This window comes from Argentina anserina, chromosome 4, assembly GCF_933775445.1.
Source record: "Argentina anserina chromosome 4, drPotAnse1.1, whole genome shotgun sequence".
NCBI classification, from domain to species: domain Eukaryota; kingdom Viridiplantae; phylum Streptophyta; class Magnoliopsida; order Rosales; family Rosaceae; genus Argentina; species Argentina anserina.
In genome coordinates, this window is record NC_065875.1 from 24687438 (window position 1) to 24707030 (window position 19593).

The window sequence follows — 19593 nt, forward strand, 5'->3', positions numbered from 1 at the left end:
TGATAATTTGTGTTGATTACAATTATATATATTTGATAACACATATGATGAATTAAATTTAAAAACAAGAAAAACAAAAGGAGAAAATAAAAAAGGCATATGAAAATAAAGAAAAAATCTGATTTGAATTGGGGGTATTCTAGATATTTTAACGGTTTAACTGAATTTTTTGACGATTAACTAACGGAATTGACAAAACTGTTAAAAAAATAAAAATTAAAGGATATACATATTAAATTTGGAAGTAGAAGGACAAAACTGTTTTTACATCTAAAATATAATGTGTCACAAGTATTTAATCCTTATATAAAATACAAATGTTTTACTAATGTGTTTTACTAAAACTATTATTTATAAGAAATAAAATTACATAAAAGAATGAGATTTCAAGAATTAAGAATACAATTTTACAAACTTACACTATTACAACACGTGTATCAAGGCTAGTATTGAATAGAATGATCAAGCAAATTCTCTTGTTTAGAAGAAAAAGTTTGACTCATCAAAAACTCATCGCCCCGCTTTATTTGTTTAATTTATATTAAAAAAACATATGACATAGTCCGGCTCATTTTCTATTTTCTATGCTTTTGAATTTTATAGCGAAGAATACGAGGAAAGAAATATATTTTGGTTTCCTTGAAAGACCCGTTCAGCTGTTCTTTTAAGTTTCCAATTTGCCTGTCCCTTTATGATTGAATATTGACCTACTAATGGCCACCTTACCACAACAACGACATTTGTCCCGCTATGACGTGGCACTCTCTTGTTGGCAGGCCCGACCTTCTTTTCTATTTTTTCTTTCCGCTTTATACTCTTCATCATATCCGGCAAACGGAAATCGTCACCGTCCGTCTAGCAAAGCACCTCCAGCTGGACCAGCTCCATAGGGACAAATCACAAAACGTTAAAAGGGCCGATGGAAATAATAACCGTCCGGGACCCACACCCCGGCCCCGCCCTCATTAACATCGAACGTGGTAACCGGTGAAAAATCAAAGGGACCGTAAACAAGGGAGTGCGTAATTGTAATGACGTTTTCGCTCTCAGAAATTACGGCCGCGGTTTGCGGGTGAAGTGTAATTTTCAAAAGGGGTGGGTTAAAAGTTAAGGGACACGGCCCCGTACCGGACCGGGTACTAGGAGAAGGACGAATTGGAGTGAGCCACGTGGGGGGAATTAGAGAGGATTGAGGTTGCTTGATGCTAATGGATGACTGGCTTTATACGCAGCGGAGGAGCACCGACAGGTGAGCGGACATGATGGTGAGACATTATAATGAAGGGGGAGTGATTAATTCTGAGCGTTTATGAGGAGGTTTGGGTTGGAATAGAGACATAGTATAATGACAATTTGAGAGGCACGTGTAGGGATGAAGGAACTGACCTAGAATTGGATCATTAGAAAAGGGATCAGATCCACCAACACAATTGTTACATTATTTCTTGCCAAATGTCACGTTGTAATGTTAGCAATCATTGTCATTGTTTCTCTTTTGGGTTGCTAGAGACCATCATTTTGTGTGATTAGTCACACAAGTTGTATGTTACATTGAGTTGAGGGTGTCTTATGCTTATGCAACGTATTGGTCATAATGATAAGTTTGCAATGTAATAGTGTAATGTATGTCAGTACGTGAGTAGATTCATTAACATTTTTAGACATGCATCTTTATTGAGACAAAACAACAAATTTTCTTTGAGTTAAGGTGCATTATTGACAAGCGATGTAGATGTAGCACGATTTTTATCTTTACCACGTGGTATCTCTATGTTGACATTTGCGTTTGCTAAATATGACTCTCCATAAAAGTCTTTGTTATTTTCTCTTGTTTTAAAGAGTATGGGACTATGAATGACAATTTCAAGTTTTCTATACACGGTATTGTAGATGCAATTCGAAACTAGAAGATCATTGCTTAAATGAGTTCAATCTTGCTTATGATTTCATTGATTTGGTTCAAGTTGATTAAAATGTAGAATGCAAGTCGAAAAGATGTAGTCGAAAAGTAGGTTTAAGTTGTAACCAAAAAATAAAAAAATGTAGTTGGGCCAGCTGCAAGAGGCGGGCCTAAGTGATAATCAATTTACGGCCCACCACCATTTGTGTAGAAATCCAGAGAGGGAAGAAAACTAGGCCAGCTCAATCAATACAGTCCATGACCGATGACCCCATGCATGTATGGTCATATCATGTTAATCAATATTTACTGCATTAGTCCATGCAACTGATGTAAGGTAAATTTATGATCTATTCATTTATATTTGGTTTCAGCTTCAATTCAAACTTCTAATTAGCAATCGCATGCAAGCCACCTGATAAACAGTGCAGTCACGCCGTTGAGGGTACCTGGAATCAGGAAAGCAGCAACTACTTGACGTTATCGATCGCGCTATCGATGCTTGAAATCCTTTTCCTATTTTGATTAGGATTTCTTGTGTTGCCTTAGTTTCCGCATGAGCGTCCTCCTGGATTGAAAATATTTGCGCAGTATACTCTACGTCTTTTGGATCAAATCCATGTCAATCATCGTACTTTAAAAGTTATTGCCGTCTGGTTCGAACCGGGAAATAGTTGGGACATTCAATAAATGATTACACTAGAAACCTAACAATGGATGATAGTTGCATTACTGAGGCCAAAATTAAGTTCAGGGACTTTCTATTCCTAATTTTTTATCTTAATTTTGGCATATATTGCTTATGTATTAGCCAGTTAAAACATTCAACGACTTTTCCCCATGCCTTATTGCATGCTGATCTTAATTTTGACATTGCTTATGTTCAAAATTTGATGAGACTGCCCACTTAAGCCGGAACGTACGTAGCGAGTGATAGTACTTCGTTATTCACAAATATGTTCTTCACCACGATAGTAATAAACTTAAACATCCAAAACGCAATTCACCCACAATTTTAACAAGAAGGAAGCTAAATAGCCTATAGCATTTAGATACATAAACAGGGACTTTAATTTGTAGCCTGAAATTTTGAAATAAGAAATAAAAAGAGGGACGATGATAAATAGAATCCACGCACAGTTGATAGCTAGAGATCCATCGACTAAAATTTAGGGAACTGGATAGTGGAAGGGCATCGTCCTCTAGGAAGAATTGGGCACTCGATAATATCCTGGCCAGAAGTGTCAACACACAAGTAAACTTGGTAAAGTTGGCTGTTACCGGCAGAGTCTTTGTTGCACTCAATCCCTGGCGTATGCCCAACACCCTCTTTTATTGCTTGCACAATGCTCTTTAAGCTGTATAGTTTATCATTTGGTTTTATTCCTGCGCGCAAATTCAAATTTCAATTACAAAGCTTTTACATTTGTTTCGATGATGATCGGGGCACGTACCGTAAAGTTGAATATATATGAACTTGCATGTTTAGTAATTACCAGCTTTTGCAAGGGCACGAAGAAGGTTTGCCTTCTCCTTGAGCTTGAGACCGGCTTGGAAGTAATCTTTCTGATCAAGTTCAGATTCGGAGCAAGTGCCATGCTTCTCCCATTCATGTGACCAGAATCTGTACCCGTTACTACTCGGGCAGCTCATTGACGGCCAATGCTTTTCCAGACTGCTCATCAACTCTGAGATCTGAAATTAGAGACACCAAACAAATAGTATTAATTCCTCGTTTCATGACATTAATTAGTAGTTAAGTGAATTATTCAACGAAACCAATCCTCCCATAACTCGTCGGTTCAAAAGTGCAAGAAGCATGCATGCATGTTTGGTGATGGCGATACGTAAAAGTAAACAAAACAGATTTTCAAGTTAAATGCAGAAATACTCAATTGTGATCGATGCTTTAAAAATTTATGGAGAGCCAAGAGGCCAAAGATAGAAGTTTCATAAAACAATGAGGTTTTTCATGCTATTTGGCCGGGACCTGGGTAAAGTATGTGATCGAGGTCTAGGGCTTATAATTCTGTTAATGTTGATCTGTTCTTGTCTGAGTCTCAACTTGCTTCCAACACTCCATGAATTACAAGTACCCAAGTACGTATGTATTCAATCAATACTAATTAAAATGACTTTGATCTCGTTAAACTGGAAAAACTAAGGGGTATCTATCAAAGAATAGATCTATGCATGGTACCTCAGTTTTCTCGAAGACACTGTCCGGATCACAGTTTGAAGGGTAAGAGCCATCCTTGTAGTTCGGCCAGAGACCGTGAATGCCGAAATCTGCTGCAGGCTTCCCTGACTTCGGGTAACAACAGCTGTACTTTGTATCACAGTATGCTCCTGGCCACTGCATTGATCCATACATCAAAATGATGTTTTTTTTTTTGATAACGATTGGATACTCAACTCTTAGAACTTGAATAAAGACCGATTGATATGCCTATATGGAAGCTCGAAATGAAATTGATAATACTAGTTAACTGGTATACCTGCTGAACAAAGTAGAAGAAATCAAAGTCCTGCGAAGTGCAAAGAACTTCGACTGTCAGGTATTGAATTACCAGCAGTTTGATCAAAACTAAACTAGTACTGTATCTCATCGTTCCAGCTGCCCTAGTACGTTGTTCTTTCTCTTAATTTGTGATCGACAACTTTACGTTAATCAAACCTGGCCTAGCAAGCTAGCTTTAGAACGACAATGCTGATCAGCTGAAAGCTTTATATATTAATAGACACATTACGTAGACAAGAGATGGAAGTACAAAAAGGATGGAATTGCCCAGAAAGCTTATGCTCCATTGGCCCCAATATTGTGAATTTATACTGCGTAGTACATGATCATTTGCGTGTCTAACGGTCTTTAACATTAAAAGAATTTCAGTTTGCTTCTTCTTCGTGCCTTCTTCCATCTATTTTTTCAGTTTGACATCATTCAGTTGATTAATATGCTTTCTGAATTAGGTAGGTTATTTAATTTCCTAACTATATTAATTGGAATGCCGGAAGGAATGCGTGCTATAGCTAGCTGGATTAGTCTTGAAGTAATACTAAGCTATGAATCGAGCTAGCTAGCTGAAGTTTTTCTGCCCAATCTTACAGATAACGGGGGAACGTTAGCTAAAGTAACCTGAATGCTTAAGACGATGCTTATTGTTGGCGCTGGTGTTGCGTGCAAGGCATTTTTGGTTGTGGACGGACAGTTCATGCATGCATGACTCAATCATGTGACCCATGATGACGCATACCTGAAATCTGGGCTTTTTGTATATATGATTCGAGTGCAAATGTGTTTTAATTTACTACTTGAGCTTAATTTGTCATGCTGATAGATTTTTTTTTCTAGAAAAACATGCTAATAGATATTAGGGTTCCAGAAATATAAATTAATCTTCAGGTTCACATGGAAATTAATCAAATTATGCAATTCCGGCCAATAAGATGGGGAGTATTGGCCGGTCGATCGCTAGCTAGCTAGAGATAGAGTAGTTGATATAGAATTGATGATAAGAGATAGCCATTGATCGAGCTTATGATGATCAAGTTATTTTCCATCTGATCTGGAAAAACTTGTTATGAAAGGGACATCAGCTACCTGCCTACCTAGCAAGTTCGATTTGTAAGCTTCGTGAACTAAAATTGATGAATGTTGATAGGGTGTGATCGAGGCAAGAAGGTCAATTGCCCTTAATTAGCTAGTATACGTACATAGGGGCGTCTAACCGAAAGTGTTTATGTTATAGGGGGTATTATAGGGTATCGGTTTTTTTAAGTACACTTATTGATCTTACAGATTCAGATTTATCGATAAGAATGGATGTGGTCGAACTACACCTGCTATAAGTACATAAAAATGATGGATGTCTATTTGTGTGTAGATCATCCGAATAGAAAGAAACGCCCCAAACTTGTTAACATTTTCGTCGCATTATATTTATGTTCAGGACAATAACACTATGATCCTCGTTATAAGATTTCATTCTGTTTGCATTGCCCGCCTTTGAGTTTGTAATAACCCTAGTTTTTCAAAACAATATTTGGTTTGATTAAATTCTATAAAGTTGTGAAATTTAATTAGAATGAATGTGATTGGTTGCGATGTTATGAAACGAGAAACGGAAACATTCTCGGAACGTTTAATTAGAAAAAAAAACGTTACGTTTCCAAACGAATATATCAACTTTTATTCCGTCGGTCGGTTGCGAAAACTTCCTTCACGAAAGTTGTAGGGCTCGTCGATACGAATTTGTGGATAAGTGACGCGTTTTAATCGGACGTTGTATGTAAAAGTTATTAACGATTGAAGTTAGTTTCCGATTTAGAAAGGGGTATAAAAGGAAAACTTATCAGCTTAGGGTTTCCAAAATTGGAAACCCCTCACTCTCTCTTCTCTCTCCCCAAACCCGCGCCTCCCTCTCGTCTCTCTCTCTTCCCTCGAGCTCTCTCCCTCCGAACGAAGTCTCCTCTGGCGATCTCGGCATCCAGGCTGTCGTGGTCTTCACCGCCTAGCACAGGAGCACCGCACGGCGCTTCTCTACAAACCCCGAGGTTGACGCATCTCCTCGAGACGTCGTGAGCCTCCGCGCTCCAACCCGAGGTTGCAAGCTTCATCGCCACCGTCGAGCACCATCGGCGACACGAGGGCACGGAGGAGAGCATCACGACACCGGTCCTCGCCCTTGGAGCCCTCTGATATCGACTTAGGGGCAAAAATCGCGCGATTCAAGTCCTCCCCGAGGAATCGAAGCTCCACCGACAATCCGAGCTCTTCCGACGCCAAATCGGAGTTCTTAGATTCGAATAAGGTATGAATTGATGTAATTGATGGATTGGTTGTGGATTTTTTATTGTTTTGGTTTGATTTGGTGGAGATCGGGGAAGAGGAGGAATATGGGGAAACCGCCCCTTTAGGTGGCGCGTGAGGAGTCAGGCAGGGGGTACGGTTGTGGCCGGTGGCAGGAGGAGGAAGAGGGGGAAGAAATGAGGAGATTAGGGGCGGCGGTGGCGTGATACGCGCCGTTGGTGGTGTCGGCGCGTGGGCCCCACGCGCGGCTGGCCGGAGGTGGCGCGTGTACCCCCACGCGCCGCCACGTGCGGCGGCGCGTGAACAGTGTTTCCGAAAAGGGTAATTTTGTAATTTATTTTACGTACGGTAAATGTAAAAAGGTGATTTACATACGGTAAATGTAATTTTTATTTACGTACGGTAAATGTAAATGTAAAATTACTTTTAGTAAATGTAAAAAGTAATTTTAGAAGGGTAAGTCAATAATTATTATTTACTGAGACAGTCCGTACATTTGAATAGTATTTATACGTACAGAAATACGTAAAACAGTATGTACTCGTACAGAAATACGTATTGGATGTGTATTTGTACAATAATATTTGAATAGTAAATAAGTGATAGTACTCAGTGAATAGTACTCAGTGAATAGTACTCAGTGAACAGTAAATTCGTAAAACCAAGATTTGCTAAACAGTAACCGATTATTACTGTTTCGGCATTTAAAGGTTTACGAACGTTTCTAAATTCTTTTCTTATCTTTTCAAGGTGATCGATAAATCAAGGAAATGAATTATCTTCGGAAATTGTGGAATTACGCTCGAGTCGATAAGGTGAGTAAAATCTCACATATTTACGAATTTACCCTTGCGGGGAATTCAAGATTTTTACAAGAGTTTTAAATATTGAAATACGACATGTATATGATATAGTGGAATATATATTTGTATAAATGGTAAATAAGTACTTATATATATAGTTTGCTATATTATATACTGTTATGAATTCATTGGAATTGGTCATTTCGATGACGAGAATTATATTGAGCATGTGATTAAATTGTACAATATGATGTGAGATTATTGTACGTGATTTTAACATGGAGTTTGTTAAAACGTTTTGTCTTCAGACGAGTTTTGTTTTCGAATGAGTTTTGTCTTCGGACGAGTTTTGTCTTCGAATGAGTTTTTGTCTTCGGACGTGTTTATGAAATAAGACATGTATATGATATATTAGATTATATATATATATATTGTATAAATGGTAAATATGTACATATATATATATATATATATATATAGTTTTCTATATAATATACTGTTATGATTTTATTGTGATTATGTCATTTTAATGATGAGATTTATATATCGAACATGTGATTTTGATTTGTATAATATGAGGTGTGAATATTGTACGTAATTTTGATTTGTACAATATGAGGTGTGATTATTGTACGTAATTTTGATTTGTACAATATGAGGTGTGATTATTGTACGTGATTTTGTTTTGTAAAATATGATGTGAGATTATTGTACGTGATTTTAACATGGAGATTGTTAAAATGTTGATTTGTCTTCGGACTTGATTTTTGTACAATATGATGTGAGATTATTGTACGTGTTGGTAAGTCGGAACCTAGCCTTTGGCCGGGTGAAAGTTACGATACAGTTAGAGCTCTAGTCTGTCTGCCATAGTACTGCATGTGAGGTAACGGGTGGTTATCGGCTCATGAGTACTCAGATTGTTTTGGATATTGGGTAGCGGGTGGTTACCCAATATCAACGGTGTACTACGTGAGGGGTAACAGATGTGTACCAGCGTTCATTAGTACCCGTATTATATATTGTTTTTGGGTAACCAGAAGGGTTGCCCGATTTTTCATGAGCACTTTCATTTCATATATTTTTTGGGACAACCAGATGGGCCGTCCATTGACTCATGAGGGCATTTATATTTGTTGATTTGTGATTTTTCGTATATATTGATATGCGAATTATATTTTCATTTTACTCATACAAGCTGTAAAGCTTACCGGGTTTGTGTTTACAATCCCAGTGCACCAATTCGATGGTGTAGTGGATAACTCTGCAGGTGTGGATTAGCGGAAATTGACGGACCGCTCATAGGACTTGAAGTTATTTACCTCCAGCTTGTGTGGGGATTTTGTGTGACTATCTTGTGAGGTTGTTGTGAGGATTATACATTTCCATTTATTATAATTTGGTTTGTAATAATCGATTTGACTGAGTTGTATTTTGAACTCAGAGATGATCCGCTGTGGCATTTTAAATGATTTCGATTTCATTGAAATTGTTTAGTGTTTAACGACGTTGAAATTTTGAGTTTTTAAGTTCGAAATTTTAGGGTTGTTACAGAGTTGCACAAAATTTAATCCAACATTATTTCAATTTTTTTCTGTACTACATCATTAATCTATTAGTTTTCTTTTATTGAAAAAATTCAGAACACAAGGAAAGGTTCTTAGCTTATTGTAGTTTATTTGGTGACCCATGGTGAAAGATCATAGATATGAGCAGAGCTAGAACTAGAGAGAGTACCACCAAAGGGAATCCATAAAACTAGTGATTTATATATGAAACACTTGAAATTGATCACAATTAGTGATTTATGAAACATGAAACTAGCTAGTTAATCTAAATATGCATGATTGTTTCGAGTCTTCATCTCTCTACTAAATTAAACTTGAAGAATTAATATAAATCTAGAAAGTAGGGAACTCAATGCTTGAACCGCATTTCCCATGGGGGAAAACCGGGCACTCGATAAGGTCAGACCCATTAGTGTCCACGCAAAAGTAGACCTGGTAAAGTTGGCTGTTGCCGGACTCATCGACGTTGCACTCGATAAATGGAGTGTACCCGATTGCATCTTTCAGAGCCCCCTTGATGTCCTCCAGGGTATAAGATTCGCCGTTAGGTTTAATTCCTGCACTCTGAAGAGCTTGGAGGAGATTGGCCTTCTTCTTCAGGTCAAGAGCTGCTGCAAAGTAACTATGTTGGTTAATGGAAGACTCAGAGCAGGTTCCATGTTTGTCCCACTCATGTGTCCAGAAAGCAATCCCACTGCTGCTAGGACAAGCTAGTGTTGGCCATTCTTCTTGCATACTGCTAATTAAATCTGAAACCTGTTATTAAAATAGTATGGTCAGGAGAAAGGAGTAAAAGTGATAGGGTACGTAACTTTATCTTATTGCTTCATGATAAAAAATGGTAACATGCATGCACCATTATTAAATATCTTTAATAACAATTTATTCACGAAACTTTTCCTTAATTAATTTATTCTAGCTAATCCATACATTAACCAACATTGTTAATCACCAAATTTCCATAATTTATAACTAAAGTAATAAAACTATCCTTCATTTTGTCATCAGGTGAAAAAAAAGGGTCCCAAACTGAAAAATAGAGTAGATGTACAAAAACAAAATGGAGGACAAGGAAGGCATTGCTCATTTGCTTGCACGGAGGCTTTGCCATGAATCACATGATATTCACACAGTGACCCTTTTTGTGTCCCTAAACTGTCCAGACTCCAGAGTGACGGAACTTTATCGTACCGGCCATGCATGTTGATCCAAATTAACAAAATATACGTCATGTTCTGGCCGGCGCAATCTTTAAAATGTGAAAGAGATGTATGATCGATCGATGATTTTTAGGGAAAACTACGTACACATAACAATTACCGAGCAATATATAGTATATATCAGATCAAATTTCATACCTGAGACTGATCAAAGGGGTTGTTTGGATCAGGGCCGGCCCTGAGATTTCCGGGGCTCGAAGCGACGAGAAAAATTGGGGCCTCTTGTCAAAAAAAAAATTGAAACAATAAATTTTTTGAAACAACAAAACATAGCAATAAAACTTTCAATAATAATAAAATGCTATAATGTTTGAAACAAAAATATAAAAGTTACAAATATCAGTATCTTCTTACTCAAAAATTGTCATTCTTGCATTTTTAGAAGCAAAAATATCAATTAAGCACGAACACTCAAGCTTTTCTGCCAACTCTTTTTCAATCGATAACATAGCCAAATAATTCAGTCTTTCTTGAGACATAGTTGATCGAAGATAAGATTTGATCAACTTTTAACTTCGAAAAGTTTCTCTTAGCACATGCAACAGTAACAAGTATGGCTAATAAAAGTTTGTAAGCAATCTAAGCATGTAATAACTGCTATCTTTACTCATTTCAAAGTGCTTACAAATTGTTATTCTACATAATGTAAGATGTAGTTTCATCATAACTGTTAGTAAAAGTAATATAACAACAAATATAAATACAAGTAATTGTTGTATTATATTACAAAATTGCTCAGGTAATACATTGTCTCAACCAACAAGGTTTTGTATTTAACTTACATTGTCAATATCTTTTGTCCACAAAGTCAAAAGATATTAACTTACTGATATCCTTGAAAGATCAATATATTCTTAGAGGGGTCTCACACATAGAAGATTGTTAAATTTTCCTACTGGTGCTAAAGAAAATCAACACTAGATACATACAAGAAAGATAGAAATGACAGTTACGACACACATTACATTACCCAAGACACAGTCTGATCTTCACCCAAACCAATGGTCCTCTTGTAGTTGCTTCAAAACTCCAATAACTGAAACAGAATCACCATTTTCTTCGGATACATATATATTTTAGAATCTCGTTCTTTATTTTGGTATTTTAAAGTCTGGCCCTTCTTTTTTTTTCATAGCGTTTACCGTAAAAAATACTGTCACCGTTTTTTTTTCTGACCCAGTTTTTTTTTTTGTGTACAATTAAGGGGCCCTTAAAATTGGGGGCCCAAAGCTATTGCTTTAATGGCTTGGGCTCAAGGCCGGCCTTGGTTTGGATCACAGTTCGAGGGGTATGAACCATCCTTGTAATTTGGCCAGAGCCCGTGAATCCCAAAATCTGCAGCAGGCTTACCTGTGGTTGGATAGCAGCAACTTTTCTGTGTATCACAGTATGATCCTGGCCACTACACCATGAAATTAAAAGAAGTTAAAGAATCACCATGCATATTGGGATGTCAATGGGCAGGGTATCGTCAAGGGATCGAAATACCATATTCATATCCAATTTCAATTATGTCCCCATAACCGTTGAGGATCCGTTTCTCATACCCGTTAATTATATTTTGTTCTATTATATAAAAATTCATATGAAGTATAGAAAAACGTAAAATCTAAAATGAAAACTAAATATTATGATGAATTTTTTTTTGTTGCATTAATCAAACGTAAACCAATACAAGTATATTCAAAATAAAATAATAACTATAAAAAAGTTTTTATTTACATAAATATTAATTAATTAATTATTATTGAAACATATATAATTTATATTTTATTCTTATTGGGTGGGGATATCATCCCCACCCGTTACCCGATTCCATATTTCGAATATAGGGGATCTCCATACCCGTTCCCCGTTTTTACCTATTACACAGCTACATTAGGGTCGAATACCCGCGAATACCCTACCCGATATGTAATATTGTCATCCCTACATGCATAGATAAAACTAATAGATGATCGTACATACGTTCATGACTTCATGTATTTAATCAATCAGTAATTAAACTAATTGGTTCAAAAATATTCCAAATTAACTGACATTGATAAGATCTCACCTGCTGAACAAAGTAGAAGAAATCAAAATCATCTGCAGCACAGAGAACTGTAAGACATGATGATCCTACTAGTCCTAGTATTAGAAGCTTGACCAAATTTGAGGGGCTGGACTTCATTGTTTCTTCTCCTTCGATCCTCTCCTCACTCTCAGATGCTAATGATTAATTGGTGTGAATTATGGAGCTGCTTATATGGCTGTATTTATAGGCCAATCTGGAAGGCATGGGAGGAAGAATATTAATATTCAGTAATTTATGCTATAATCAATCAAAAATCTGATGTCCACATCATGTAATTCGTGAGCTGTAACGCTTGCATATATGATAATTTCTTTACGTCGGCTCATTTTCCTTTTATATCTCTGTGGTTGTTTTATGCTGTCACATTTATTGTTTTGAATTTTGATTGATTTCTTCCTCCTTGTGTACCTCCCAGTTTTCTTAATTCTCTGTGCACATTCATTATGAATCCATGAATGGATTTAACGCTTAGAACTGTAGTATCTGAAATTGAAATCTTCTTTTTCAATGGAATCCATAGATAAGGGCGTGCAGATTCTAGTGATCTTAATACTATTATTACGAAATTTATCTTATTAATTATGTTTATTCGTATTTACATTTGTTTTACATGAAATTATTGGAACCACGCATTTTTTTCATATTACCTTTGATTAATTAATGAAATCGAGAATATATACACGTACAATTCAGCTGTTATTTAGCCAGAATGGTACAAGACAATTAAGTAGCCTCCCAAGTTATGGTACGGACGTTAAGGCTTTCACACAGTGACAGTCACACTCACAAACCAACACAATTTGGTGAAATAGCGTGCAAGTCAAATCATTCCCATGATGAACACTTTGAACACTAATTAATTTGCTTCTGATATTCATACATGGTTTCACACAGAAAATTTTAGCATTCAAAAGCATATTCTCTCTTTGATGTGTCCCCAATCATTGTGTTTTCAATACTATTCAATTTATATATGAGCTTACACTTCAACAAAAGCAACTCGTGGATCCACACTAGAACACTTCAGTGATTTTGTAGAGCATCAATTCTTTTGGTAATTATTTGTTGTATGTGTTGGTTATATATAATCTCTTTCACATTGATATATCAATGATATGGGATCGACTGTGAGATGACATAGTTTTGATACCGAAGCAGAACTCGATTATTCTTTAGTACGTACTAGTAACCTATAGCTAGAAGCCTAGAAGGAAGGAAACACAATGCTATCGGCACATTTTGCGTCGGGTAGAACTGGACAGTCAATGACGAAGTTACCATTAGGCTCTATACATATATGAACCTGGTAAAACTGGCTCTTCCCAGATGCATCTTCATTGCACTCTATACCTACATTGCGTCCAACAAATGCTGATTTCAGATATTTTATCAGGCTGTTTAACTCGTACGCGTTCCCATCTGGTTTGATTCCTGTAAGTTGTATGTAGCAGCAATAATAATTAATTCCAATCGCCAAAATAAAACAGAAGAAGATCGAAAAAAGATAATAGGTAGAGAATGTGTACCATAAACGTCAAGGAATTTGAGAATGTCTCTCAAGATTTCTTTAAGGCCGGCAGCATGATTGAAGTAGTTATACTGATCGAAGACAGACTGCGAGCAAGTGCCGTGCTTTTCCCAATTTTCGGCCCAAAGCACCGTACTGTTGCTGCTCGGGCAGGCCAGTGATGGCCAATCTGTTTGCAAGTAGTCAATTATCTTTGCCACCTGCTTTATCAGCAAGACAGCAATTCAGCATATGTCATAAACAAGCTCAGATACACTAGACAAGGTATCATATTGAACTAGTAGACTAGTAGTAGTGGTAGTAGTAGTAGTACACAACTGCACATGGTGTCATCATATCAGTACTGCTACTCGATCAATGTATATGTTGTTAGGAGTACATTCTTGCAAAGACAACGTACTAGTTTGGAGAAGAAATGTTCTAAATCGTATACCTTTGTTTCATCAAAAGGGTTGTTGGGATCGAACCATTGTTAAAACTGGGCCAAAAGCCACTGATGATAAAACTTTGTGCATGTTTTCCTGTAGTTGGATAGCATATATTATGAGTTCCACCGGACGATCCTGGCCACTGCATCAAATAACAGTATAATCTTCAGTAGTATAATCTCATGAATGAAGATCAATTACTGAGCATTAACGACCTGAGGTCATCTTTCTTTTCCAACACAGCACCTGTTGTACGAGATCGAAAAAATCATGATCCCGAGAAACGCCAAGTAGTAGTAGACTTTGTAACATCAAAAGCCAGATGAATGATGAATTGTTTTTGAATTTCATTTCCATCTCAACTCTGTTTCTGCCTTTCTAGGGTTACTCTCATTCACAAAAGGTGCGAAATCTGCAGATCATTGTGTCCATGGGGAACTATTTATAGGTAAATAAACAGAAAATTATAAGGTTACATCTCCTAGGCAAAGACCGCAACCCGGCCATGTCTCTTCTCGTCCGCAGCATATCCCACTATATACTTCTTTCCGCCATCAATTTATGTACATTTAATTTATCCAGAACCGAGGATCTAGTCACCGAAGTTGTCTTCTGTCTGTCTTTGAAAACAAGATACATGTAGCTTATTAGGTTGGTAATCACCTCTGTAAAATCTAAGCTTATAGAAAGATCAGAAGCACTAAAAACACAGTTTTTAGGTGACAAAGTACACTGTATTATGATTCTTGATTAAATCTATACCAAATACAAGCAGAGTCAATAAATTTAACTACCAATGGTCTCCACAAGAACACTTGCCATCTTTGAAATGATGGAATCTTTGAACATCTCTCAGAACTATTTGTCTGTTAAACATCAATGATATGTATTTAGCAGCAGAGTGGCAATCCCCACATACCCTAAGGTTCTTTACAACTCGAATTGTTGTCCCAGCAGCAGTGTTTAGTAGCCCATAAGTAATGGCCAGTTTCTCACTATGATATCTAAGAGAAAGCTCTCTATCTTTATCATCCATGTCTGAATGAACTACTAGAGAAGTATCTGGAACATATCCGGCCAGCTTTAATTCTTCAATCAACTCATCAACTGCCTGATGCAGTACTTTAGAAACTGAACGCTCGCCATCGCCAGAAAAGAATTCATGCACTACATTGTTCATCTCGATGGAGCTACAGCCCGGAATCTTTACAACACCTCTGTCTTTCATCAGTTTCCTCATGTAATCAACATCCTCCCATCTCCCTGCTCTTGCACACAAGTTAGATATGATCACATAATCCCCACCATGAGAGTCATCCAACTCAAAGATTCGATCAAGCACCTGCATCCCCATGTCTACATCACCATGACTGCCACAAGCAGATAACAATGTTCGCCAAATTATAGGCGTAGGCTTAATTGGTAGCTCATCTATGAACTTGTAAGCCTCATGTAAACGTCCAGATCGACCTAGTAAATCCACCATACACCCGTAGTGCTTAATTCTTGGTATAATCCCATATTTCTCACTCATGCTGTAGAAATAGTTGCACCCCTCCTCAACTAGTCCAGCATGACTACACGCATATAAGAGACCCAGAAATGTGATCTCATCAGGTCGAACTCGTGCCCTCTTCATTTCTTCAAACATCAACATGGCTTTCGAAACATTTCCATGAGTTGCGTATGCCACAATCATTGCAGACCAAGCCTGTGTATCTTTCACACTCATGTCCTCAAACACAGACACTGCATCCTCCAGGCTCCCACACTTTGAATACATATCGATCAATGCAGTGTTCACTTTAACATATCTATCAAATCTATTCTTCTTAACAAACTCATGTATCCACTTCCCCAAGTCCAATGCACCCAACAAAGCGCACGAAGAAAGAGCACTAAGCAATGTAACATCAGTAGGCTCAAGACCAGTCGCCTGCAACTCTCGAAACAATGCCAATGCCTCATTGGGACGACTGTTTCTAGCATACCCTGTGATCATAGCATTATGCACGACAACACAAGGGTCCATTATCCTATCGAAAACCCGACGAGCTGCATCCACATCACTGCACTCAGTGTACATATTTATAAGAGCAGGACACACAAATATGTTATGTTGCATTCCATACTTGATAACATAGCAATGCAACTGCTTCCCTTCTTCTAAGGCTTTAGAGCCGGCGCAGGCCTTGAGAAGAGCAGGGAATGTGTAGTTATCTGGGAAGAGTCCTGAGGATAGAACCTGCGAAAAGAGTATAATGGCGCGAAATGGGGTGCTGGAGCGTGAATAACCACGCGCCATGGTGTTAAAGACGACAATGTCCGGGTGGGAAATTTGGTCGAACAGGTGATTGGCGTAGTCCATGGAGGTGGTAGTTGGGTTGAGCGTGCAGGAGTTGATGAGCTTGGCGAGGACAGAGGAGTCATACTGGAGATGGGTTTTGATGGAAAAGGCTTGGATTTGCTGGAGTTGTGCGAGAGAGGTGCATTTGGGAATGAGTGATATTGGGGAATGAGTGTGAGCTTTTGGGTGAGAGATTGGGGTCGTTTGGACAGCCAGTGATGCCATAGCTGTTTTTGAGTGGTGCAGAACAAGCTGCATATATACAAGCAATGCTTATCCATTTACTGTCTGTTTTGTGCTTCAAAAATTCAGCAAGTTATGGTTGAAAGTTCTAACACTTACATAGAAGACAACTATACTAAAATTCAGTATATATAAGTAAACCAACTCCAGCACTTATTTAACCAGTGGAAACAAACTATGCAACAGAAAAATGTGCGATCTACCTCCTATACAGCAAAATATTTGGCTGAAGAACCTTTAAAAGCATAGTGAACGAGAAGAAATACATCAAACTATGCAACACTGGACGACGCTTTTAGTTTGGTGATGCCAGTATTCAACAATCCACAGACAATGTGCCATTTTCTCTAATTGAGGCCATCGACACGTTCTGGCAGTCTAGGAACTGGTGTTGGCCATGGGAGCAGAGAGCGGAATATCTTTGAAGAAACATCACAGAGGCTACATTCATCGTGGTAACTCTTTACATCAACCTCAGACAACCAGCCTGTGCGAATGTTGCCCTTGAAATAAGCTTCACCCAAGCGTACATAAAAGATATCCAAATTAGTTGGTTTGAAACCGAATACATCCGCGTCACTTAGGTCCAGATCATTATCTGAATCAAGATCCATCAGAAACATAAGGTTCAGGTAATGTTTCTTGTGATTCCGACCCAATTTTCCACCTCCATCAACAGCCATTTGGTTTAGTTCTTCTTCTGTCAACTTCCAAATACATAGCTCAAAGATTGGATTCTCTGAACTGGAGCAGTAATCATAAAACAGCAGACATCCTTCGTAAACGCCTAGGCAAACTGGAGTAAACTTATCCATAAATGTCCAAATAACATGAAATTGATAGCCATGATCATCAGCAGCATTAGTAAATGGACCCAGCACCAGTATCCCATAATCAGCATTCCAATACAACATTCCATTGCCGGCAAAGCCATTAACACTGATGTCACAAGACGGACAGCCTCTTGGACACGGTACAACTGATTCCCTCCACTCACCAATCTCACTAGAGAAAACCTGTATCTTAAACTTGAAGCAAGTCTTACGAGGTTTATCAGGCAGAAGTATTCTCACAACTTTGAACCTGAACTCACCATTAAATTTAACCACCTGCCTTAAGTTTTGCACACCAATGTCACTCCTGTCTTCCTTATAGTAGTAAGGCTCACAAATGAATCCCACAGGCTGACGTCTGTCGCAGCGAGGGACAGGAGGAAGAGTAACCAGATGCATTGTGCGTGGATTGCAGATGAAGTAACTGGGGCGATGATAACGATCTGCGGAGCACAGAGCTAAATCATTCCATGTTGCTAGAACTAGTGGATTCTTTGTCAAACCCAACAAACTCCTCAGCCTACCAAACACCTCCGCCGTGAAGAGCTGGCGCCCGAAATTGCTGTTAACTACAGGACTAGTACGAGTTACAATTGGGGCTATCTTCTCCAACTTCACCCAAAGAAAACGACCGATCATATAATGATCAGACAAGACATTGCACCAACGTTTCGAAACACACTTGCATTGAACAACAAATTTGCAACTAGGCAATCGACAAAGGATTTCGACCAATGCGACTTCGGGGAGGTCATCAACACTAGTTGTAACACTCTTGGAATCTCCTCGTTTTGACTTAACAACAGGATCACAACAAGACACTGACATCCTAGTATCAACAACCTTAACAATGTCCGGTAATGACGGCGATTAAGTTTAGACCTCCAAATTCAAAAGAACAAAGCTACAGTAAAAATCAAAACACAGAAATGTGAATTTACTGTGTGTATACGAAATTCAGAGATAAGATTAACCGGAAATGAAGAGTTGATACATAGAAAACAACTTACTTGATAAACTCTGTGAAATCTATGAATCCGTAAGTGTGGAGAAGCAGAATGAAAGAGTGGGTCTTTGGACTCCAACCATGATCGTATAAGAGCCGGTGAGCTCTCTGTTGCTCTGAAAGTTTTCAATCCTGGTTTGTTTCTCCGGTGAGCTTTATAACCCCTTCACCTTTCGGTAACGGTTTGTCTCTTTCGCCGTTGTATACGTTTCTAATGTAATTTTTATCTATGGAAATATTATGATTATTTGTCTTTAATTATATTTAATGATATCTGAACGACACTTAACCTGAAGATTTGGAAACATGAGCTGTTCTTCTATAGTGATAAATCATAATATGACATGAGTATTCTACTCGTTCCAAGAAAGATTAGAAATTGATTTATAGTGAGTTTATAGTCTCTCCTTATTAAGTGAGAAGTTATGAGTTCGACACAATAAATTCGTTGTAGAATTTTAATTATTTATTTGATTAAAAAAATTATTTATTATAAAATTAGGTGTAAAATATAGGTACGTGTCTCTAATATGATAAGTTGACCTATCAAAGAAGTTAGGAATGTGACGTTTAGAGTTATATTGCGTAATGTGCAAGGGTGATTTTTTTTTTGAGAGAATGGGCACTTCCTAGATATGTATGAGTTTGCAGTGTTTGCTTATGTTACTCTTCACATTTTTGCTAGCTTTTCTGTTCGAAGTTAGTTTTGGACGTCTGCAAATAGTATTCTGTTAGTACTCAAGCAAGATTTTTTTTTTTTTTTGAAAATACGAAAAAAGTACTCAAGCAAGATGAGAAGAAAGCAACAATGAGAAAAGAAGAAAGAGAAC

The 19593-nt window shown here is 37.7% G+C and overlaps 5 protein-coding genes across 5 annotated transcripts; all 5 read right to left on the reverse strand.

Annotated features, from left to right (window-relative positions):
* Positions 1–2878: 2878 nt before the first annotated feature.
* Positions 2879–4662, reverse strand: LOC126791001 (ribonuclease 3-like). Its single transcript, XM_050517393.1, has 4 exons — positions 4399–4662; positions 4101–4256; positions 3397–3595; positions 2879–3286 (listed from the first exon to the last, which is right to left on the reverse strand). Exons 1-4 carry the CDS (start codon positions 4507–4509, stop codon positions 3063–3065), a joined length of 690 nt encoding a protein of 229 aa, XP_050373350.1. The 5' UTR covers positions 4510–4662; the 3' UTR covers positions 2879–3062.
* Positions 4663–9363: 4701 nt separating this feature from the next.
* On the reverse strand, positions 9364–12507 carry LOC126790934 (extracellular ribonuclease LE-like). The gene is made up of 4 exons (XM_050517312.1): positions 12358–12507; positions 11569–11703; positions 10440–10460; positions 9364–9837 (listed from the first exon to the last, which is right to left on the reverse strand). The coding sequence occupies exons 1-4, from the start codon at positions 12472–12474 to the stop codon at positions 9415–9417; spliced, it is 696 nt and encodes a 231-aa protein (XP_050373269.1). The 5' UTR covers positions 12475–12507; the 3' UTR covers positions 9364–9414.
* A 1075-nt stretch (positions 12508–13582) lies between these two features.
* Positions 13583–14231, reverse strand: LOC126792457 (ribonuclease 1-like). Its single transcript, XM_050518872.1, has 3 exons — positions 14220–14231; positions 13905–14106; positions 13583–13809 (listed from the first exon to the last, which is right to left on the reverse strand). The coding sequence occupies exons 1-3, from the start codon at positions 14229–14231 to the stop codon at positions 13583–13585; spliced, it is 441 nt and encodes a 146-aa protein (XP_050374829.1).
* Positions 14232–15124: 893 nt separating this feature from the next.
* Positions 15125–16906, reverse strand: LOC126791768 (pentatricopeptide repeat-containing protein At2g02980, chloroplastic). Its single transcript, XM_050518240.1, has one exon. It carries the CDS (start codon positions 16904–16906, stop codon positions 15125–15127), a length of 1782 nt encoding a protein of 593 aa, XP_050374197.1.
* Positions 16907–17099: 193 nt separating this feature from the next.
* LOC126791567 (uncharacterized) lies at positions 17100–18931 on the reverse strand. Its single transcript, XM_050518036.1, has 2 exons — positions 18768–18931; positions 17100–18639 (listed from the first exon to the last, which is right to left on the reverse strand). The coding sequence occupies exon 2, from the start codon at positions 18583–18585 to the stop codon at positions 17272–17274; it is 1314 nt and encodes a 437-aa protein (XP_050373993.1). The 5' UTR covers positions 18586–18639; positions 18768–18931; the 3' UTR covers positions 17100–17271.
* Between the last annotated feature and the right edge of the window lie 662 nt (positions 18932–19593).

Excerpts from the sequence above, each read along its gene's own strand:
- LOC126791001 (XM_050517393.1), bottom strand. The coding sequence starts at position 4,509 with ATGAGATACAGTACTAGTTTAGTTTTGATCAAACTGCTGGTAATTCAA. Across the intron at positions 4,257-4,398 it reads TCTTCTACTTTGTTCAGCAG|TGGCCAGGAGCATACTGTGA; the intron begins GTATACCAGTTA and ends GGATCAATGCAG. Across the intron at positions 3,287-3,396 it reads TCGTGCCCTTGCAAAAGCTG|GAATAAAACCAAATGATAAA; the intron begins GTAATTACTAAA and ends ATTTGCGCGCAG.
- LOC126790934 (XM_050517312.1), bottom strand. The coding sequence starts at position 12,474 with ATGAAGTCCAGCCCCTCAAATTTGGTCAAGCTTCTAATACTAGGACTA. Across the intron at positions 11,704-12,357 it reads TCTTCTACTTTGTTCAGCAG|TGGCCAGGATCATACTGTGA; the intron begins GTGAGATCTTAT and ends TTCATGGTGTAG. Across the intron at positions 9,838-10,439 it reads ACCCCTTTGATCAGTCTCAG|GTTTCAGATTTAATTAGCAG; the intron begins GTATGAAATTTG and ends TTTTAATAACAG.
- LOC126792457 (XM_050518872.1), bottom strand. Across the intron at positions 13,810-13,904 it reads CAAATTCCTTGACGTTTATG|GAATCAAACCAGATGGGAAC; the intron begins GTACACATTCTC and ends TACAACTTACAG.
- LOC126791768 (XM_050518240.1), bottom strand. The coding sequence starts at position 16,906 with ATGGCATCACTGGCTGTCCAAACGACCCCAATCTCTCACCCAAAAGCT.
- LOC126791567 (XM_050518036.1), bottom strand. The coding sequence starts at position 18,585 with ATGTCAGTGTCTTGTTGTGATCCTGTTGTTAAGTCAAAACGAGGAGAT.